The sequence below is a fragment of the Lasioglossum baleicum genome, chromosome 3 (genome assembly GCF_051020765.1).
Source record: "Lasioglossum baleicum chromosome 3, iyLasBale1, whole genome shotgun sequence".
NCBI classification, from domain to species: domain Eukaryota; kingdom Metazoa; phylum Arthropoda; class Insecta; order Hymenoptera; family Halictidae; genus Lasioglossum; species Lasioglossum baleicum.
The window spans coordinates 13,901,381-13,926,015 of NC_134931.1; the positions used below are offsets into that span (position 1 = coordinate 13,901,381).

The 24,635-nt window shown below is 38.7% G+C and overlaps 1 protein-coding gene and 1 long non-coding RNA gene across 3 annotated transcripts in view; both read left to right on the forward strand.

The window, feature by feature from the left end:
- Positions 1–2,466: 2,466 nt before the first annotated feature.
- Positions 2,467–24,635, forward strand: part of LOC143207101 (serine/threonine-protein kinase PLK1) — a 47,274-nt gene continuing 25,105 nt past the window's right edge. For both annotated transcript variants that reach the window (XM_076420187.1, XM_076420188.1), the window contains exon 1: positions 2,467–3,758. In XM_076420187.1, the coding sequence (XP_076276302.1) occupies positions 2,955–3,758 (804 nt within the window). In that variant the 5' untranslated portion in view covers positions 2,467–2,954. The remainder of the gene's footprint in view (positions 3,759–24,635) is intronic.
- Positions 3,769–22,830, forward strand: LOC143207108 (uncharacterized). Its single transcript, XR_013008619.1, has 2 exons — positions 3,769–19,043; positions 19,126–22,830. It is a non-coding gene; the product is annotated as an uncharacterized LOC143207108 (long non-coding RNA).

A 24,635-nucleotide genomic window follows, 5' to 3' on the forward strand; every position in this document is an offset into this window, starting at 1 on the left:
TCTCGGAATTCTGATCGGGTGTCAAACGGTTACGAAATGTAAAACGGTTCATGAAGCACATGACGGTCATTGCTTTAGATTCTATAACCATGTTCTTTCTTCCTATACCCGTTCCTATATTTAGATGTGCACTTAGCGCATCTCAAATGTTGAAACAGGTATATCTTGTGTGAATGACCGAATACGCGTGATGGGACGATGCGTGTTCCCCGTTTGACGGCGGTAGAGTTCTGGTATGGGAGTCAGGAGTGAGAGAAAGAGAAAGTGCAACAGAAGCGAACAAGCGGAAAGGAGCAAGCAGATTGAACACGAGGACAACGAAGCAAATAGTAGAATCAGGGCCGTACGATCATTGCCAACGAGTACCACCCCTTTTACTAAACAATTCTTCATAAAATTTGAGGTTTGCAGCTTTCACACAAAATTACAACAACAAACAATCAAACAATCTACCATTTGTTTTGTAATTCCTCCATTTTCGAACTTGAACGTTTATTCTCCGTTAATACGATCATATTATTATTCTCCGCCCAACATCAATTTAATTATACAGGAGAAGCCATTTGATTTCTATAATAAATGTGTATGTAGTAAAATATAATTTGGTATATTGGTATACTATTGGTTCATCTAACATACTATTCACTCCTGTTTCTAGATGATCGAAGAAATTTACATTGAAACTGATAGTTGTATAATATTTTAGTTTCTTTTTGGATATAAGGATAAAAAGATTTTTAAGTGCCGATTTTTGAGGAAACGTCTGGGAAAATTCAGTGGAATTGTGTTTTATTTAATACCTAAACGACCCACGAGAATGAGAATGCATACATAGATATTTCAAGTCAGGTTACTTCCGTTCTGCATGCAAAGGAATGATGCACCGACGCTTACACTTCCTTTTTACACGATATCAAAAACAATGAGCTTTCTCACGATTCATCGGCGTATAGAGCGCTATATGCTGTTTTGAATACATCGTAACACGCAGCTAACAGAAGAAACAATGTAAAACCACGTGTATTTCATTTTACTGTGCATTCGTACACTTTCTTCGTTCAGTACCGGAATGTATTGCAAAATGGAAATTTATATTACATACAGCCAGTTAAAAAAGTCATCACACGCCCTCTAAAATGGAGTAACGTTTATAAAAGTAGACCAAACGACTTGAGCTTGTTCAAGAACTTGGAAGTACTAGGGAACCTTGAGAAAGAGGAAACCCGAGAAAATTATAATTGGCAAGCATTGACGAAACAAATGCATGCGAACTAGTCAAATGTTTTACCCAGTAAAATAAAAAATAATTAACTATTTCGTATTAAATAATGTAATAGTTTTATTTTACAATACTATTTTATTCAACAATGGTGGTGGTAGATTCAGATATATTGTTCTTTAAACTGTATTATATTGGTTAATTTTAATGATGTATTTGCTTCTCTGTGTATTTTTTCTGAAAGATTAAAAAAAAATGCAGTTAGTAATGAATTTCTTAGAGCCACAGTGAGAAAAATATTTTTATTTCCAACGTGACAAAACATTATGTCGCCTACACAGTTTCATTAAATGCGTATATATATATATATAGTTTCAATTTGTAAACGTGAATATTTCATAATCCTAGTTAATCTGAATATTTTTCATTTCTATATGGAATATTCACATATTCACGTCACGAATATATTCACTTGCACGAATTGTCGCGCTTACATAAAAACAATGAAAATTTCAATAAAATCCCACCTACATCGAATATTTTTTAATTGTTTTAATGTGTGTGAACACGATACTTCGTAGATGTGTGGCTTTAACAATTCGACCGCCTATTGTAAATCTCGAAGTACTATCTTATAACTAGACAGCGGATTTTATGCATTTATTACAAAAATGAGTAGGTGTCATTTAAAACAGTAAAAACATTAGAAGAATTTAGAAGTACCGTTATATTATTTTCTATTTTATTCTAGTTTGTTGCAACTCGGGTAGAAAATTTTTATTTTGCATAAAGATTCGCTGCGTGTACTAGGCTATACCTATTCAGACTTCATACAACTTCTATTGTAATATTCTCATTTTTCAAAATGTCTGATGGGAACACTAATAATTTCAGTAATTATAAAAGAAAAAAAATTAGGCGCCAATCGTTACTGGACTGCGGATCTTCGTGCAAAATAAAAATTGGGTGTATAAGTTTCAAGAAATATTTCTTCCTTTAAGGATTTTAATAATAAGCTGGAAGTCCTAATGACTGGTTCGGTAGTTCTAGTGCAGTGGTTCTTAACCTTTTTGAAGTCGGGGAACCAGTGTTCTAGCGTTAAATGAGAATTTATTGAACTTGGTCGAAGATTGCGGAGCGTTCCCTCGGCACCCTCGGCATCGTCGACTGCAGTCGACGGCCCTGCGCACGCAGGTGGTGGTGAGGTGGTGGGGGGGGACTAGAGAACCGAGGGTGTCGGTCGTTGGGTCGGTGCGCGCGGAACAGTGGCGATTCGACTGGTGGAGCGGCAGGGGTGTGAGCGTTTCTGGCTCGTCGGTTTTAACAGAGAGCGCGTGCGTTTGCGTATATCGCAGCATCACGCGCAGTTGCACGCGTCGTCGCGCGTTTGCCCGGAACGCTTTTCCCTTGACTCTTGACTTGTTCAAGATCCGCCAGCTGTTTCGCCCTGGATGCGAGATACGGTCGATCGTGTCTCGTACGGCCGTGATCAGCGTGTGACACTGTGTGTTCCTCGAGAGAACGAGCTCACGGTGTGCACGTGTGTCGCGTACGTCAAGTGGTAGGCGTCGTCCGTGTGCCGAATGCAGTAATCCTCGATAACATGACATCCCGTGGAACGAGAGCCTATAGAATCGTACGGTGTGAGCGATCCGAGAAAACGGGACCGGGACGTCGGTGTGTAACAGGGTGTGCGCTAAATAATTGATTTCTCGGTACGAGTATCTCTGCTCCGATGAAGCTAGACATGCTGTCTTCGAACACGGTCGAGCTGCAGGTCGGTGGCTCGTCTCCGCCGCGGGAGTACGAGACAACCAGCAAGAGCTTCCTCCTGGAGACGATGCCCGGCGACTTGCATACCGAAACGGCGGCTTGCCGTTTCTTGGAGACGGGGGTCGTTGCTCGGTGTCAGGAGCTGGTCAACGAGACCATCAAGACCATACCCGAGTCCGAGTACACCGCCAAAAAGACGATCGAATCAGCTGGCAACGGCGGCAGGCACATAAACGCTGCAGCTCGGCCCCGACACAGCTTCTCGAAGAACTCCGCGTCCCTGCAGAGCTTGGTCCTCCGACGAATCCGAAAACACGGCGCGTCCTCTTTACCCTTGGAGGTCGATCTTTCCTCTTACTCGTCCCATCCCGGATACCCCCTGCAAGATACACCCAAGGAGAATGTTACCACCGGTTACCGTAACGACGACAAGACCTGTGTCACGACGCGTACGTCCACGCTACTCTACCCATCTTCCGCGCAACAACCATCCTCCAGGACAGCCAGCAACGGCCAGGATGTTTCCTCCTCGGTAAACGTCGCCAGCGTACCACCAGCTACCACGACCAGCAGCACCAGCAACGTCACGTCCTCCGCCAGTGGCAGCCACTTCGGCAATACCGCGTCCTCTTTGATAAGGACCACTAGTGTGATCACCGCGGGACCATCCACGTCTTCCTGGAACAACTCCACCGAGCAGGAGTCTGATTACGTCGTCGACCCGGTTCAGGGAAACGCTTACCACAAAGGACAATTTCTTGGAAAGGTGAGCGCTCTATGCCATCCACTACCGGACACCTGTCGTGTCTTCGTGTTTTCGGTTTTACGGCTTCACCGTGGAAACGGATGTTGTTATAGTTGGCAGGAAGAATGATCTTTATCTTTAGCTTCTTTGGTCGTCGAAATAACCGTACTTGAATTTCATGTTTTTTTCGCATCCTTTTTCTACTATAAATTTGAAAACATGACACGAGGACCCCAATATACAGGGTGGTCCCAGGGCTGTACCGTGCTATGGTACAGAGAGGCGACACCAAAAGGGGGCGGCATAAACAGCGAAATTAAAATACAATTTGAACCATTTAATAATAAAGAAAAGCTTTACGCAACAGGAGAATAGACTTAAAATAAACTTTTCTCAATTTCTCAACCGTTAATTGTACGAATGAACGATTCACGCTTCTGGAAATCCATAGCAAAAATGTTCAGTTTTTATATGACATTTTAAAACTCAAGGATATAGATGACAAAACACGCTAGAAGTTCAATAAACTATTATTAAACATTACTTCAATGAAATTAAGAAGGTCAATATGCCAAATGGAACTTAGAAATCTATCATTAATTTCTATTAAATCTAGCACTCTAGACACGTCCTTAATTAACTTGAATTTTCTAAAGTCAAAGTTAGAAGGGTAAAACTGTAGTAAATTGTTGTTGTTGATAGTTGATATCACAATCGAAGGTTATTCTAAAGAAAAAACATTTAAGCGCCATTTCAAATACTTGCATCATAATGTAAAAATCTGTCGCACGGCCCTGGGTGGTCCAGTACATATTAGCACATCATTATCTCTGCTGTTTTAGAAAATATGAAAAAACTTGATTAACGAAAGTTATTCGGTATAACGAGGTCTACATAATGATGAAAGAGGTTACCTTTATTTTTTAAATTAGAAACATATTCGATGCAAAAAATGATTAAACCAAGAGATATTTCAACTTCAATTTTCTTGAATTCTGTAGATCTTGTATCGACCTATAGTTCGAACAGCAGGATACTGATGTGTATCGTGTATCATATGATTAGAATGACTGGACTCTGAAATAACGGGTTCCTAATTTTTTGTTTCACAATTACCGTGATTGCACGGTTGTTTTTATATGAAATTATGAAATACACCAATTAGAACGCTATAAAATTGGATAAACACAGTCGGGTTATTTTTCAGATAATGTAAATTAATCTCGTTTAGTGGTTTTTTATCACTTTGGTGGTAACTTGCTTGTTAAAAATATTCTAATAAATTATACGGACCATAAAATCAAGAGCAGTTAGTTTTGTTTTCAAGTAATCACTACAAGATATTGCTTAGAAAAGTATTATGTTTTATGACCAAACAAATATTCAGTTCTCGTCAGTACTTTTACATGCGTAACGAATTTTTACATGTGCCGATTTTTATCTAAATTTAATTACATTCTCCTAGAATGCTGAAACGTTATGCCGTCTGATTATTCTCTTGGGAAATTAAAAACGAGTTAATTCATGCGAGGATACAGTTGTGCGAACGATAGTCACAAGGGAGTGTAACAGTAGGTGTTAAAAAACGCACACGCGCATTTTCTAAACAGCACTTGAATAATAGCATAAGATCGTGTACACTTATGACGATTTCCTAGAAAACGTGATCAAAAATTCGTGCCATTTTTTGTTTGTTAGAATTCAATTTTCAAGGAGAACGTTTACTCCATAAATGTAGAATGAAATGGATTCGAAAAAAATATTCATATAAAAATCTAATAATTTTATGTGTTGTGAAAATAGAAACTTCAGTCACTTTTCTAGCATAATTTTATGGAATATAGAAAAATATTGTTTTATACTCGGAAAGGTATTTTTGTACACGAGACATATTATGAAGATGGAGTAGTACACATTAACCTTTAAGGAAAAGTCTATAAAGTTTCATTATAATTTTAAATCTGCACAGATCCTGTCAGAACGTCTGGTCACTTGGAACTGTAAAATAATATTGATAAGAATTCGAGGACAAGTTGGTACTTGTGCTTTTTAAAGGAGAAGCGCTGGTCTTTCAAGCGAAAATATCGGTCTCTTACGCCAATCACTGCAAGTACTTGTGTCTGTAGTAACAAAGACCATCTGGTGCTCCTTTCTAAGACAATGAGCTTTCCGTTCTAATGGAAACTGCATTCAACGCTTGGCATAATTGTCTGCAATGCTGCGAGCGAAATGCTTCGATATCACTAAATCCGAAATCGAATTGTGTGCATAATACACCACTGCGCTCAATTCGTGCTCAGTAACACCTAATTGGATAGTTGACAATTTTCCTTTAAATACTCGGCCAACGTCCTGTTTCATTAATGAGAGTATTTGTTGAAATTATAATAGAAAATTAAAGTCTTGGTGACCATTAGTAACTGTCGAAAACTTTGAGGAAGCTCGAAGCAAGTTTCCTCTGGGAAAATTGATGTCACCATTCATATAACTATGAATTTTAAATACAAATGGAAGATAATGAATCTTTTCCGAGTTTGTTTTGTAACGAGCAGGGAACATCTCGAAAGTCGTTGTTTTTTGTTACAAAAATATGTGTTTGCTTACACTATGCTCAGAATAGTCGGTCAATTATGAGCGACAGTGTGCTCTGTCTCGTCTGTGGGTAGCTTTGTAAACAAGGTGACACAGTGCACTAGAAAATAGCAAAAACGTTGCGGGTAATGATTTCACGTATAAAAATATTTCTCACGTTATGACAGTTGTCCCTGCCTACAATAACAGTCGAAAATACAAGGTAAACTCGTAACGTGGTACATCGTTACCATCCTGCGTTGTTTACGTCGTACGTGCCCATTTCGTACCGGTTCTAATTACTTCGAAAGTTATGTCTAAGTTACGACGCCATTACTTCCTGTAGCACAAATTGCATGGAAGATCAATTACGGTTAATGTTTGCTCTTGTACCGTATACATCCAAGATATGTATACATATAGTTTTAAACATCTTTATCCATCTTCGATTCTCTCGAAACTATTGGGCTGGCAAGAAAGTAATTTCGGTATTTTAAGGTGAAATAGAGAGGCCAATTTAAGCAATAAACCTTAATGAATAAGATATTTTCCCTTTTGTTCGATGATCTTTTGCCAAAAAGAATAAATAAGAAAATATTTCATTGATTAAAGTTCTATCGTTTGAATAAAGAAATTCGGTTTTATTTTACCTTAAAATACCGAAATTACTTTCTTGCCAACCCAATAGAATACACTCGGAGACGATGAAACGTTTAATTGAACGAAGAACACAATGAATTATTGCGAACGTATAAGTCTGTCGAGTTCCACTATTCTTCTGTTACATCGACTGGCAAAAACATCACCGCAAGATTTATTTTTATGGGATGAGATTTAGTGTATCGACCGACACAGAACTGATCCATAAAGCTTTTTCCACTCGAAATTTACGAGCAGTTAACTTTCACGTGGTCGGATTTCCTTCGAAAGGACGAAGTGTGGGATGTGTGAATCACCGACGATTCGTTTTCGCATACCGAGAATTCTAATGTGAAACGTTCGGAGAAGTTCTGTCACCATAGCGATAGTGGAGCCTATTTCCAAGAAAAGCTATGGCCAACGACGTAGCAACGAAGAGCCGTGAGAAAGGAAGAGATCCGCACCGTTTAAATTAGCAATGGACTCCGGAGACAACTGCCGAGGAAGCTCAATTTATGCAATTACGAAGAGATCTGCTAAGAATAATTCGTTTCAACGATTCATAATCTGCTCCCGAGTGGAATCTGCAACAATAACTGATAAACTCGTGTCCATCTGTTTCTGTTACTGGTAGATGCAAGAATGATTTCATATGTGCAATTTGGCATATGCAACCAGTGTGTTAAAAGTTTAATATAACTATTATCTCAAAAATGTTTCCCTTTCCTTGAAAGGGGTCATTCCTCGGATCATTCGAAGTAAATCTTTCCTTTACGAAAATGTTCACCGCGGCTGTGTTGCGGAGTTATTAACGAAAAACACGGACCAATCGAAACGCGGCTACAGCAGAGCGCGGCGTTGGCATTGGCCGAGCCGGAATCAGTCTCCAGTAACCACGCTCTGATTGGTCTACTTCTTTTTCGTTAATAACTTCTCAACGAAGTCGCGAAGAACATTTTTGCAAAAGAAAAAGTTGCTTGAAATGACCTCGGGGATGACTCCTTTCAAGGAAGTACATTTTCGGGACACTTTGTAAATGAAATTCCCTCGTTCTCTATTGTTTTACAAAAATTGAAACGAAGAAATTAAATCATTTTCCAATCAATGGTTTCGGAGGGTATCATCATTTGTGTCGTCGATGAAGAAGAATTTGGTAGAAATCCGAAGCATATATGTTACAACGACAGAAAGGTTAAGGGTTAAGTTATATTGTCGGTTGAAAATGAAGGATAATGAAAGAGTCTCTCTGTCCTCTACTCCTCTGTCGTCCGCTCAGAGAATGTTGACGTGAAGGCAATGTACAGCTGTTACAGAGAGAGCAAGGAACCGTCTTAATAAATGTGCGGTTAAGTGTGCGCTGACATAGAATTGTCACGTTCAGCTAGCACGCATAACAAGCATGTACGAAGCGGTTTGTGGAATTTGGTCTTGTTAAAATATTTATTTGTGACGACAGATGCCACATACGAGTCTGAAGCCACTGTTTAAAGACGGAAAACAATGCGTGACGTGCTTCGCATTACGATCAGACTGCAGATCTACCGCATTCGTGGCACTGAAGATTCTTTAAAATTCTACTATTTATCTACGCTCTAACGATTAACGAATAAAGCAAAGCAAGAAAGAGAGTCAAAGTAAATAAATTTTCAATGCTTTCTTCTCAATGAAAAGTGTTCAATTTCAAAAAGTTTCATTTAAATTAAAATTTTTGCCCAACTCTGAGTATACTATACTCTCTATACTACTTCGGTATACATACTTCGTTATAATAAGGCTCTGATAAATACATCTTGAATTAGACCTTGAAAAATGTCTTGTGATAACAAGAGAAAAGGTTACGCGCTTGGCAGTATTTATTTTTGAAGCTGTATAAGACTACATCCATTGCAAAATGTCACTTCATGCGTGCCTTATTTTTCATAGAAGTTTTGCGACCCGAACGTGGATCAATGAATAATATTTAAGAGCTTTGTGCTTCGTTTATGTGCGAGAGATTATAGAAAAAGGTCGTATGTTTAGGCGTCCCTTTCTATTATTAGTGTACCAAAGGTTGAAAATCCATCGACCCTGCTCAATGATAAATGGAAATGCCATAAAAGGCTATATTTACCTCGAAATGTCAGTTGATCGATATATTATATTATTTATCGCAAAGAGCGGTATCGCCACGAATCGATAATATCTTTATCTTTGTTCCCTTTTTCTTTTGCTCTATTTATCTAGTTATCTTTTTACTCTTTTATTTCTCTTTTCCGATTTACTTAATGCATTTCAAGAAATGATAAAATTGTATCACTAGCCATATCCGATGACATACAGAAGTCTTTCTTTATATAAACACTATTAAATACAACACCTGTTTTTCACTTATGATTTATAATGATCTCATTACCAACTGCATGCCTTCCTTCATTAAGCGATAACAGGCTTATCAGTACAGTCAAGTTTATCCGATTCATTTTTCAATGATTAAATCTTCACTTTGTTTAAGTGCGGAAGAGTTCAGATATATATCTAATCCTGCGAACTGACTGCCGTAAAATACATTAGATTGTAGATATACTAACCAATCGTGGATAAGCAACTGATACCATCGTGAGTTGTTTAACAACACGTGCGTAAAACTTCTATAAACAAAACGTGCTATGTTTTCTCTATTGGGAAATTAGAATACTATCATCAATAAAATGATTCTTGCGATCCTGGTGTAGAAAGCCTCCGATTGAAAATGTGAACTCGTATGAACATCCGCGATCTAGTTATAAATAAACAAGAAGATGGTTACTTAGAACAGATCACTCGCACGTTCGCCCCGAAACGATTTATCAAAACACACAGTGTTCTATAAACAGACAAATCTCTCTCGACTATTCTCTCTCTTCATACAATCATTCTCAATACACGATGTCATATTTGATCTTGGAACGCGATCCACATTAACACATTATTATAGAAACTATTAGGCGGATCGAAGTGTAAGATTGAGTTTGAGAACATTTCTTTAAGCATAGACGAATTAACGATCATTTGATGGATAAGAATGAGTATAATAGTACAATGAAGATAGTAAAATAAAATAATTAACGGGCCAATTGTTTATCTGATCATAACATGTGGATTCTGAGAGATTTTTTTAGAGCACTTCGACTGCCAAATATGTGCCGTAAAAAAATCTGTTAGATCATACCCAGCACGGAGACCACTTGACTAGGTTCGACAGCATCGCATCGCGGAGGATGCACCGGAGAAATTCGCCGGGAATCACGTGTTTCTCTGGCCACCTGTCCGCAAAACCCTTATAATTGCGTTATCCTTGGGCAGAGAGGAAAAAAAGCTTCTCGCTAAGGGTATTGATTTCCAAGCTTTTGTTGCTCGGCCCCGGGTCACTTGGTTACGTAAGGGAATCTTTCGCGCGATCGCGGCCGGACGATTGATTCGGGCGTCATTTGGCGAGCGGGTGTAGGAGATTCCAAAAATGTCGGGTAACCATCGGCGTGCTGGTCGTTCGGGTATCGATTGACGGCTCGTGAGGAAGTATCCTCTGTCTCCGCCAGCTCCGAGATTCAATCTGTCGGTAGCAAGATGCGATTTTGCGGGGTTTCTCCTCGGCAGGAAAGAGGAAGGCGCGAGCGAGAGCGAGAGAGAGAGAACGAGGGAGGAAGGGAGACCCATAATTTCAGAGGATGCACTCAAAGTGTATCCTCCGTTCGAGAAAACCGGTCGTCGTTTCATCATACCGATTATCCGAGGCAGGTAGCTCGGGCGTGTTGCTACTCTTCGTCTGGGATCTCTGTCGCATACACCGTGTTGGGGTATGCACAGACACACCCGAAGACGCCTCGTTGCTCGCGGTTGAAGTTTACGCAGAGGCGAGGTCGCGATAGAGGTTGCAATCTCGAATGATGAAGAGGAATATACCAAGCGGATTTTTCTTCCGGTGCTTCCTGCCGCAGCGCTTTGCTGGAGATTTCTTCTGCTTCCCAGCAACCTCGCTTTATTATTGTTTCAATCTCTTGAGTATACCGCGAGCAACAAACCTGTTTGCTCTGGGAACGACGGGATTTTGTAGACTGGTGGACAAAATTATAAGAAATCATTTAAAATATTTTATTTTGAACTGATGTGTCTCCATCAGATATTCAAATACTTGTACCTACACATATATGCGCACACGATAATTAACTGGAGAATTAAATGCAGTGTCTTCTAATTTTGTCTACCAGTATACATAATTTTTAAACGACCTAGGGCCGAGATTGCGGTGGAAGCTGCAATCACGAATGAAGAGAGTTTTCTTTCGGGGTTTCCTTTAGCGTATTTTTCTTCTACTTCCGTAGCAACTCTGCTTTATTATTGTTTCAACCCCTTGTATTATTAGAAGCTGAAAAGAGATCACCTGCGACGGCACAGGGCCAAGGCGTGTTCCCATCATTGATATTTCCGTAGTCCCAATCTTTAGGCTTATTGTTAGCCAATATTTTGTTAGAGCCGGAAATACATGTGACTCGGAGCGTGCCTCCCCGCATTCCTTCCAAGTCACTTCTTTTCAGCTACCAATCTTATATCGCTCCGCTAGATGTCTTTGTTGTAATATCAAAAACGACAAGGGGGTCGTATCACAACCTCTACCTCTACTAATCACTTCAAAAAACATCGGGATCTAAATGAAGCTGCGAATAGTCGCAAGCATTGTCAATCGTACAGTCGTGAGAAATGTCCGTCGCTAATTGGCTAAGGGCCGTTCAGAAAGTAGCTGATAATTGTCTGTCAAATAAATCAGAGATCCAGTTAAGGCTAATCAACGCATCCTCGTGATCTCGCCGACGAAGGACACGATCGGAGGTCGCTATTCTGTTTCGGGCGGGGATCGGCTCGTAAACCCGCGCGGAAACGATAAATTAGCGCCGGCCATCAACAAAATCCATGCGCGTATCCAGTTTGAAGTCCGTTATCAATTAAGACGCGAGCGCGTCTAATTAACGCAATAAAACCTGCGAGCAGCGGGCGCCCGAGGGCTTTTCTCGATCCCGAGTCCCTCGGATCGCGAGGAGCCCCGTAACAAGTTACGAATAATCGCGATAATGACGCGCGTACGCGCGGGCTTCTTTTACCTTCTTTTACGGTTTCTGCGCGTCGCAGCGAAACAGAACACGGAAGTGCCTATCGAGGAGAGATGAGTTTCGATGAAAAATGACTATCCGAGCAGCCGAGCATAATCAGGAGAGAGCCGCGCTCGATTTCCACGGGTACAGACGCGCCGAAGATGCCTCCCTGTGTGCTGGAAATCGATACAGACCTCGTTGTCACCCCTTTGTACAAAGTGTCACTCGTCTTTGCTCGTCCATCTAATTATCTTCCGAACTATTCGCGTTAGACGATCGTTTCGAATACAGGGCACAGTCTAACCTACACTTCTCGTTTCTCCTTTCTTTATCAGCGATAACGCTGATACAGGTCTTCTTCGCTCATTGTTATCTGTTCGGAACAAGTCAGCTTGTCGCCAGAAATAAGTGCAGCTCGAATGTACCTTAAATTATTCAGGTATGATCACTAAAATGTCTGGATTATTTAAGAATACTCGAACAGCCTGTGATCTCCCAGTCCAGTTGCATCGAATTCGTTGCTGCCTCAATGTGGACGTAGCTTAAGAAATGAAGAGCACCAGCTCAGCTCATCGCGCCTCGCCAGCACATGTGCTACTCGCGAAAAACGCTTCTTCTATAGTTTTCCTTTCGGTATGTAACAATACGTCGATGTTGCGCTGGAAATTCGTGCCGTCGCCGTGTGCAGAGTTCCATTCGCTGGCTTTTGTTGTGGTCGCGTACACGTGTGTCAATGACACGTTACGCCTTTCACTGATTGGCTCGCGGTCGTGTGTTCCGCGCATCCACGGGGATAAGTTGAACGGATGGGCCTCTTCCTCTCCTTTCTCTGTTCCACCGTGTCTTTTTCTTTTCCCTCGTCCGTTTCCCCTCCCGATTTTTTCTTCCTTTCGCCCCAGCTGGTTCACATGCACGAGACACACGGTTCTCATCATTTCTATGCGGGACGGAATTCCTCGTGTCTATTAAATTAATTTCATAGATGCACCGCTTCCTTGGGAATCGCGGCTGGGGCGCACTCGTTCAACCAGACAAAGGGAATATTTTACCAAATGTATATTATCCAATTAAACGGCTCTACAATCACGCAGCATTGTTGTTGCCCCTCCCCCTACCCCGGCTTTCAGGGACTAGACCTCCCTTTAAGTGCGCCATTAAATTCATTGTGAAAAACCTCGAATCCAGTCGAATGCATTCTTTCCTGCACGCGGAAAATTTGTTCTGCGGGCTTGTGTAATCCTTTCACGGCGTACCTTCTTTATCATTTCATGACGAGCCATTGTTAGAGAGTTGAATTTGATCAGACATTCAGATGAAATAGATGAACTGTTAATTAAATACACATTATCGATACGTTTGATATTACATTTATAAATATACAATGAGCTTTTCCGAATGCTACATTTGTTAGAAAGTCTCATCGCATTCAGAAAGTTTCACTTCATTCAATTAAAATGTACTGAATCATTCATTGCTCGCTTCGCCCAACGACTGCCTCGAGAAAATCGTCAGAAAAATGTGTTGCCGCGTGGTAAAAATGAAAGAGCATAATAAAAAGTTCGCAGAACCATAGTTCTTTAAGCAGGAACGAAAAACGGTGTAAAACTGCGCTCTCCGGGTGACGCGGTTGCATTATGTTCCTATCTTTGTTGAGAATCTGCTTCACACCAGACCGTAATTACAAAACATCTGCGAGGAAAGTCACGTGTCATCTGTTTAACAGATTCCGACACTTTCTTTTCTACTCGACAATTGGCTTGGCAACAAAACGGTTGGCAGCTACGATTTTATAGCGGGACCCGACCAGCTGAAAGGGACGAAGAAGCCGTGCCTGGTTCTTTCATTTTTTAGGGACAAATACCTGTCTCGCGGCGCGGCTCTATCTGCCGAATAGAAGTCACCGGAGAAATAGTTAATTATAGCTTCTCCTAACCAGGACAAGAAGTTTCACTTTGAACACATGTTGGCCACAGGTGGGCCCTTTACGAGCTGTTATGGCCTTCTTCGGTTTGCACTCCGTTTGTCTGGAACACGAACTGCACTGCGCTGCACAGTACACATGGTACACGCTATTAAAGGAAGGAAGGAAGGAATATAATGATATCGGAATATTGGAATCGATGTTTCCATACATTGTAAAATGCAAACCGATGTAGACAGTAAGGTAGAGTACCTTTTTTGAAAACAGACCTAACTAGAAGTTCTTCAACAGAATCTTTAGAGAACAGAAGGGTATAAAAACGATTAGAACATTTTTTTAACGAATAGCATATAGAAACGATTAGCAAAATTATTTAAGTAAGCAACACACGGTTGTAAAAACCATTAGCAATATTGTTTTAAGAAACACAGGGATTGCAAAAACGATTAGCAAAATTCTTCAAGGAAGATGCGAGCAGAGTTGGGCAAAAATTTAATCAACGATTCTTTTCAATTGTAATGTCAATCGGATAATTGATTAATGATTAACTGCTGAAATTTCGAAATGAAGTACGGTATCAAAACTGTATGCACACTGAAAAAAATGTAAACTGAGTTTTTGTTGAGATACATTTCTGTCAATTCTCCATCCCCGTTCTCTGTCTCTCTCTCTCCCTGCTTATTATAATTTATGGATAGACCGTGTGGCGATTAACTTCAACAATTGATTAAATCAGTCTCCGATTTTTCGATGATATTCTTTTTTAAATAACGATTAACTTCATCAATCGTCGATTTTTCAATGCTTACCTTTTTTAATCGTACACATTAATCAATCAATTTTGGTTAAAATTTTAATTGATTAATGCCCAACTCTGCTCGCGAGTCCACAGGACTCCAGGACATAATTTCGTGTTACTGCCTGAACAATCTATTGTTTACGCACGAGCATAACAAACAGTTTACTGATCGGCACTCGAGAACCGGGCGACAAATCGTTTCGTTTACTTGTGAAAGCAAGGATCGAAATTTGAGTACACCTGGACCTCTCACTACCTGAGCATGATTCATTGATCCAATCTTGCATAGAATTTGAGTGAATCATCGGAACAGTGTGAGTAACTTCAAGGGTAAGTAACTGTGAAAGGGAATTCTCGTGAGATTGTGTGTTACGGAATTTTTTAATCTGTACGAGGCGTTCGAACGCGTTGGTAAAATTTGATCACGGACCCTCGGCACGGCTTCGTAATTATAATAGCGGTCCGGGCTGCCGGTGTCTGGGCTAATTGTATGTGAAATAAATCACGAGAATTGTTACTTTGTATAACGTTTTCGTCCCGTGCCAATTATGCAGAAACAAAACAATTGCTGCGAGGAAGTAATCATGGTTTACCGTTTAATGGCGTTAAAGTTTGATAAAACTGTGTTAGTAACGTTATTTTGGCTGATCCCGGTGGTATAACACTATTTTGTTTTCAAGATATAATTTATTTTGATAATGATGAGATGAAGTTCGGCCTTATAAAATATTTATTGAAGCCTTATTTTATCTATGGACGGACGAATCAGAGAAACATGATTTACACGATTGGCCGTGTAAAAAATGTTCATTATAAAAGGAATTAGAACAATTTATTATGACGTCTAATCGCGAAATTAACGAGAAAGAGTCCTGTTATGAAATTCAAATCAGCTGTTTCAGAAAGAAGAGGTAGTCATAAATCATTAATCTTCAGTCTTTTTACCAATTATATTTGATTCGGAACTTACGCACGGGAGAGTTCATTAATTTATGTAAAGCAGTTAATTATAATACGCGGAGAAGTGTTACCGTTTTGCATGTAATTACCGCTACTGGTAATTATCATATATTTAATAACGATCTCTTGTTAGAGAAGGAATTCTCGGAATCGAATCAATAAATTATGACATCTTCGAGTACTTTGTACATCCTTATGATTATTATTATTATCATCCGTCCATCTTGTCAATTTGACACGATTTTCCCGAAATAAGTTATACTGTTCTGTTATTTGTAGGTTTTGCCCGAAACTTCGTGATTTTTATATTTCTAACAGTTCTCTCGTGAAATGAGGGACGGATGAGGGTTAATTATTTATGCCTGCATCGCCAGAATTAATTAATATAATTACTTTTTATTCGAATGCTTTGATTTTAATAATGATATATGTTGTATACAAAAGAATGAAATGATCGTGCAAGGTTTACATAACGGCACTGTGTCAATGTCCGTACGGTTTTGATAATTATTTAATGGTTATTCATGCGTGACATAACCGGGTATTGCGTCTTTGTTAGCTCGGACTTGAACAAGATTAGCGTGAAGAGAAATCGTGTCCGTTTTTGTTGAGGCCCAGCTTACTTTTCTCGAACAGTTTCCGCTGCGACGGCGACTCGTACGCGATAACTTTAATCTTTCAAACAGACCGTAACATTTGTTGTAATAATTATTCCGAAAAAAAGTAATCGACCACAAGGCACTGTGGGAAGCGACGCGTAATTGCTGATAATTACTCGCGAAGAAATCAGAGCGTGCGTTTCATACTTCGTCGATAGACGCATACGTGATCTGCATACTTTCACAGGAACTGGCGAAACGGTGCTTTTTTCTTATCGCGGGGTATTCCCGTTACGCAAAAAATATCCATTGTAGTACTTCGTTCCAGCAGGATGCGGCAGCATTTGAAATCTTCGTAGATGAACATAAGTAAAATTAATTTCAAACCTTAATAGACGAGCATAAACAAAATTGATTTGTACCGATGGATATATCACCTAATATGTACATTGCCCGAAATTACCATAAAGCTTTTTGGTGAAATCTTATAATTATGTCATAGTAATGAAAAGCTGATGTACGATAGCATTTTAGGATTAATGAAAGAAACCATTTACATGATTACATTCATTGATATATTATTTATTTACAGAAAAATGTAAAGTTTAACAAAAACCAAACTGTGACATTTCCATAAAGCCACATGTTTTTAAAGTAGATAACATCAAGGTTATCGAAAAATTCTTCTATATTTACAAATTAATCCTTAGTATAATTGCCATTTCTTCGAATGACGTCGAACATTCGATTAGGCATTGATGAAATCATCAAAATCGAAACGTGGACATCCATCGAAGCAGAAACTCTTCGTGTACTTTGATTTCATCAATGCCTAACCGAATTTCCGACGTTATTCGAAGAATTGGCAATTATACAAAGTATTAATTTGTAAACATAGAAGAAATTTTTTCGATAATCTTGATGTTATCTACTTAAAAAACGTGTGGCTTTATGGAAATCTCGCAGTTCGTTTTTTGTTAAACTATTAACTTTACGTTTTTCTGTAAATAAACAATATATTTATGAATGTAATCATGTAAATGGTTTCTTTTATTGCATCAGCTTCTCATTACTATGACATAATTATAAAGATTTCGCCAAAAAATCAGGTGGCTTTATGGTAATTTCGAGCAGTGTATAAGCAATTAATATTTGGAGAAGTCGTATAGATTTTCGGCCTTGTCATGGAATTTTTAAATGTTTATGGCTCACAACAAAGTTAACCGGTTTCGGTGAAATCCTCCTCGTATATAATTGACACAGATCTACAAAACTCATTGATTAAAGACTTTTACCTTCTTCCTCGCAATTTCGAACAATAATAATCTGTTTCGAAAATTCTTGTACCCGTCGTTTTAGCAAGCCAATTCGTTTAACATGTAAAAGAACTCATTTGTTTCAATTTTCAGAAAATTAAAAATAACGTAAAAATGTTTTGCGTGACTACTTCGACCAGTATATGACGTCTGTGTTCGAAGCGTGTTTCTCCAATTACGAGAAACTCGTAACGACGCTTTGTTCGTTGTTCGCGGCACCTGCTATTTTTATTTCTGTAAGCAAGCCTAATTACAAGCGACAATGCCAGAGGAAATTACGAGGGAATCTGACCTGGTGTCGGGCCACTGGAGTTAGAACAAAGTGAATTTTCTGCTCGAGGCCACTAAAGGGTTCCCCCCACTGTATCGTTTTCCCGTGTCTCATCTCTCCGACCTGATCCACAGAAACGTTTTCTCTATATCTGTCCGTCGAATAATAGAAAGTCAAGCCGCCGCAAGATAAAAGCAGAAGTCGCCACTCGCTTAATTCATATTAGAAGAACTGGATAGCTTTAACTGATCAATTAAGTCTTTTCACGGAACGTTCATTGGACAGAATATTTAATAGCCGTCTGAACCGGGGTACGTTCGTTCCCTAGACACGTTTTAGCAGGGCGACCGTAAATACAGCGGGCCATTAAAATGAGAGCGAGACGTTATTAGCGGGCTGCGGATTTTTATGCAAATCCCAGTTTTCCGCGGCTGCTGAATTAAACGGGAATGAAACTGGAATTTCCATCTTTCATTAAAGGGTTCAACAGATGTGAACGTTCTGGTAGACATTTATAAACTGTGGAATTTGATACATTCAGAGCCTGCAAAAGTAATTTATTACAGTTTCATTTTGTTTTTGATTTATCGCCGTACATTAAACCCTCGGACTCCTGTGAGTTCAACGGCCATGCCGGAGCCATTTCTGACCCACGCCGATATTTTACCTATATTAGGTGTAGAAATTAATTCGGTGCTTTGATATTAAATTATTTATAACTCTCGTTTGAATGACAATAATAATCGCCCGCCATTTTGTTACGTTAAAGTACCAACACTTACAGTTATGCAACATTTGAGATCTAGTTAAACCAAAAACTATTAGTAAGCAAGATGGCAGCGTCTGGTATGACTCACATATATGACATTGTATATTATTTGCCTCTCAATTAAAGAAAAATACTTCCGAAGCCGTTGAAATGAATTGTTCTGCTTTGGGTGAAGGTGCAGTAACACATAAAACATGTAAAAAGTGGTATCAAAGATTTCGAAGCGACGACTTTAATCTTTCTGATCAAGAACGTACGGAATTCCGCACAAACACACCATGAGCTATCAGTAGAACTTGGGATGTCACAAAAAGCAATTTCCCATATACTAAATAAGTTAGGGTTGATCCAGAAACGAAGTCAGTGGGTACCGCACAAGCTCAGTTCTGAGAACAGAGAACAACGATGCCAAAGCAACAAAGGATGTCATTTGTTCTTTAGGATGGGAAATCCTCCCACATGCGGCTTACTCTCCTGACCTGGCTCCATCGGATTTTCATTTATTCCGATCACTCCAGCATCATTTAGCAGATACAAATTTCCAAACATTGGAAGAGTTGCAAAAAGGTATTGACGAATTCATTACATCAAAACCGCCATATTTTTTCCGTCAAGGAATTCGACAGTTGCCTGAAAAATGGACCAAAGTCATCGAAAATAATAGAGACTATTTCGAAAAATAACAGATGTATGATTACATTATAAATAAATACTAAATTTGTCTTAAAAATGCACCGAATTAATTTCTGCACCTAATATGTACATATGTATCGCGTGTCGCCAGATTAAGACTTGTGTCTCCCACTTTACCTTACCCTTTCCACGACACCATTCCCTGACGGCGAGCATCTCCACGCTTCTGCCACGGCCCGGTCACGTGACGCATTTCGTCATTGTCGTGCATGTGTCACGATGCCACGTGACTAAACCTAGTGACAGAGAGAGAGAGAGAGAGAGAGAGAGAGAGAGAGTAAGTGTATTCCCCTCAATTTCCCCGGTCGGAGGGTTAAGGACAACCAAATGTTGTTTAACGCTAACTGTACCATGACCGGTCAAATGACCGCTTTCACATTCTTTACTTTTTAATTATTGAAATTATAAGAAGATGCTTCAATTAGAAATTATTCAATTTTCTTTATTCTTTATGTTTTGAGAAACAAAATTAATCATTATTCCACACAAGGAACGGTCGATTCAATATCAGTTTATTTCAGTTTGTTTATTTATTAAATCGTTATTAAATCGTTGGTTGTTTGTTCATAGTACATCAATTTTCTAGCTCGAATGATCCTCACTTGACATGTTACATTCAAATCGTAAGCACGTGGTTTGCTTGTGCTTTTCCCGTTATTGAATAAACTCCGTTCAATTAATTTATACACAGTGTGCGGATTATATTTAATTTCATAATCTATTATATTATTATAAAAATTGTGAAAACTCTGAATAAATTCATTCTTGTAATTTTTATATATTTGTTTTGTTACACTTTGTGCATTTACCAGTGCATTGAATAAGTGAAAAAAATCTGAAATTCAGTTATACAATAGTTTGTACCGTGAAATTATTTCTTCTACTGTTCAAGGAATGAATTACAATATGCGATTCTATTAATTAATGGCCGGATGCGATGAATAATTCGACATTCGAACGTGCACTTCCTTCTCTGTTTGATTTGATGCATACTTTCCAAGTAATCCTTAGCCGTTGAAATATTTTCCAAGGCTGTTTACTTTAGTTTATCTCCTTCGTTGCTAACTTTATCTTGTTCCTTCGATGGTATCTCTATTCTTATAATAGACCTACCATCTATGGGTCGTCAGTTTCTAATCATTCTTTATTGTCCTTCCTGGAATGATGATGTAAAACGTAGATCTGTGCTTAATGATTCGTTCTGACACGCGAGTATGACACTGTCTTCGGTTAGTTTTATCATTTTTGTTCCTCGATTGAAATAGAACGAAATGATCGTTGGGAAACATGTGTAAATGAAATGAAGTGAAATTGTAATGCTTCCTGTTGAAAAAGATGCAACACGTGAAAATTGCCTATATTAGACGGCGTGGTTAAATAATATTACTTTTAGGTCTGTGCGTAACAGACCACCTTCCAATTATAAGCTTTGTTAGATAATAATGCTGAACATGGAATGCGAGAACGTGAATAACTTTCACTTGACTCGTATTAACCTGCAGTTAACAATTACTGGAAGTGGCATCCTCGGACAACTTTATTCGGACTTGTTAGTTTAAATAATTTTATAGCTTTCCTATTATGTCGATTTCCCCAGTTTACACATATTATATATTTGTTTCTCCTAATTATGTACTCGGATTAATATTCGGACGCTCTAAAAAAGGCAATAACTTTTTTAATATTGTACTATACGATTCGAACTTTTCTGGGAAGCTAGGTATTTTTTCCACAATTCCTTTCAAACGCATTTTTTGAAAAATTTTTTTCACAGCCTGTAGTAAACTAATTGCTCTAGTTTCCCAAAAAAGTTCACATCGTATAGTACAATATTAAAAATGTTATCGTCTTCTTTAGAGCGTCCGAATATTAATCCAAGTCACTGTATCTAATGATCAAATAATACTGGATACGAGAGAGCTTTATTGGCAATCTAGTGTAGTCCTATTGAAATATTGAGGTTCTTTCTATTAACCAAATAAACAAATAACAAACATTTTATAAGCAATAGCACCATTAGAAAGTATAGAACGACTTTTAGGCTTGAATAAAAGTTGCATAACTGTTGTATATGTATCTTTGATGCGCAAGGAAGATTATTTAGTTACATAAACGAGAGTTTAATAACTGTAATTATAGTTGTATAGTCTGAAAAAACGCTGCCTTCATTTGTTAACTACGACTTTGAATTGCAACTACTTGTATTCATCTACATACTGATAAATCTCATAAAAAAGTGTGACAATTTTTATTGACTGTGGATATGCATTCAGTTGATGGTTTCCAAAGTCGTTGATCTTTTACGGGATTATGCTCGTTGCACACGGTAGTTGACGTCACAATGACGACCGATGGCCACGTATTCGACCTTCGGTAGAAATTTATTATCCCTGTCTCGAGCAAAAATATTGATAGCGAAACTGCACGACGTCCATGAAATGCTTATCGATTCAATACTTGAGGATACTCGTAAGATATTTAATAGTTACAGCGATAAATTAAACACGATTATTAAACACAGACGCAAAAACGGCAAGAACAGAAATATGGAGAGTCAATATAACGACACGGAAACGTAATATTAAAAATTATGGATTAAAGGCAAATAAAATCGACTAAAACCGAGGTAAAGGAATGCAAGAACGAGGTGTAACGGATAACACGCACTGTTATTAAGTCTAGCTCGAGTTAGTTATTAAACCCATCATCCTATTATTTATAATACATACGTATGCGCCATTATCGTGTAACTAATGTATTTACTACTATCTCACTGACAGTTTATCACAATTCTAGCTGTAATCCTCACACACGAAGATTAAAACATCTTGTAAGGGTAATGTGTATATCTCCGATTTTTTTCTGCAAACGCGCATTCTTGCGGGCTCGCTTAGATAAACGGGAATTGAACAGTTTATTTTCTTTAATACTGGCCCGATAATTACGGTAGCTGTACATTAAGACCATAAACGTAACGATGAGCCTTTAAAATTCAATGCACAAAATAAATTAGATTTTACAAATACGTAAAATCTACAATCTGCTAATGAATTCTTGATTGGTCTGGCGCGTACCTTTTATGCGAACAATTATTAAGGATACTGACTTCCGCAAAAGTTATACGAGGTGTGCAAAAAATCTATTTCCTTGAAAAGGGTGATTCCTAAGGTTATTCGAAAGAACTTTTTCCCATATAAAAATGTTCTCCGCGGCTTTGTTCAGTAGTTATCAACGAAAAACACTGACCAATCAGAGCACAGGTCGCTCTGAACGTGGCGTTGTCATTGGCCGAACCGGAATCAATCTCCCAGTTTGATTGGTCCTTGTTTTTCGTTAATAACTCCTCAACGAAGCAGCGGAGAACATTTTCGTAAAGGAAGAAGTTATTTCAAATGACCTTGGATACAGTGGCGCACCCGCGGGGGGGGGGGGCAGGGGGCCAAGTCCCCCCCCCCAAGAAAAAAGATTTTAATTATGTTAATATTAACAAGATTTTTGGAGGATGCAATTTTCAAAAAGGTAAAGAATTCTAACGGCGAAACAATAAATTAGTTAAAAATATGCTGTTTTTGAGAAATGAACCATATCAAATTTTCTATAAGACGTCAATTTTAAATTACATCGAATGGACTTGATCTGTTTCAAATTTTATAAAAAATCTAGTTCGTTCTGAAAGTGGCTCAAGTCCATTCTTGGTAGGAAGACACAGATTATTCACTTAATAATTGCTATTATTTTAATAGGAATTGTAAATTTAATTCTCTCAGATACACTTAAGGAGTGTGATACATTGGTACCCTATACGTATATTTTTAATTTCATTGAAACGCGCAAACTCTTAAATATCTCAATTTAAAATTAAATGGACTTGGGCCACTTTTAAAATAAACGGCTCAAATTTTCAATAAAAATGCTTGTAAAAATTCTGGATGGTACTTCGAACGTCCCTCTATCTATATGGCAAATACCAGGTATGCAAAGTTCGTAGTTTTCGTCAGATAAATGCAGAAAGGCGTTGAAACAGAAACGCCTCTTGAAGCAATGCAAAATTTTCTTTCTACGATTTTTTTCCCGCAGTTCCGCTCAGAATAGAAGTGTACCTTGACCCAGTTGTTTGAAGCGCCCTGTATATTCCTGCTTCAATTAAACAAACGTCTCTTATTGATTCCAAGGCTCGATATCGAGGAGAGCTTTTAATATCTTCATCGTGCACTACTTGCGCCTGAAGTTGCCATGGAAGCTGCGATTTACCAGTTTCGTCCGAATCCACTTTTAACATGTACTTGTAGCAAATTCGCGGTATCAGCTTCGAAGTTACAGAAAAGAAAATTCGCGGAAATTAGCGTCGAGTTAATGGAAATCTCCATTTTACCGAGGTTAGCAAGTTAGGACCCATAATTTAATGATATCTCTCACCGTGGCGGTGACGATATGCTTTGTTATGTACCTCTTAAGAAAAGTGCAGAATATTAGAGAGGGAAGAATGCAGGTGCAGAAGAAAGAGGAAACGTCTCGTTGAGAAAATTCCCGGTAACGAAAGTCTTTTTCGTGAAGGTTACGGTTCCGTTGGCAATGGAGCTGTCTCTGAAAAGTTCAAGTACAGCTTTTACCGTGGATACTATGGTCATTAATTAAGTAATTATTGCGTATCTCGGCCTTCGGCCGTTAACTTGGTAGCAACATCGAACTGGTGCTCGATTCAACGGTAACACGGTGCCGCACAGAGACCAAGTACAATTATAGTTTGAAACCTAAATTTATGTGGAGGACAACGGTCTGTTTTCACGTATCGTCTTCCCAGCAGACAATTATCCGCGTCTGCCAGATTTCAACACGTTTCGAAGGACTTCGGAAACGTGTGCGTGCTATTCAAGCTTATTGACCTTTCGGGGAACGGTAGACATAATGGGCAAACGATTTTGCAATCAACGGATAACAAGTTGTTGATCGAACGATTTTTCAAGCCTTGACACCCACACATTCAATCTGATTACTTCGTCAACTTTTTCATACGTCTGTATTAATCGGAACAGAAAAAGAGGATAAACTGTGTGCTGTGATTTAGAGTAATACGTTACGTAATCTGAATACGACAGAATTACATTGAAGTACCACTTTCGTTCGTCAAATAAAAATCACTTTCTATCATTTCTATCTCTGTATAATTACGAATAAATTATTATTAACCAGTCTTGTAATCGATGAAGAATGAAAATGCAAGAACTGCAACGTAGAATGTGCAAGGAGGATTTCGTCGA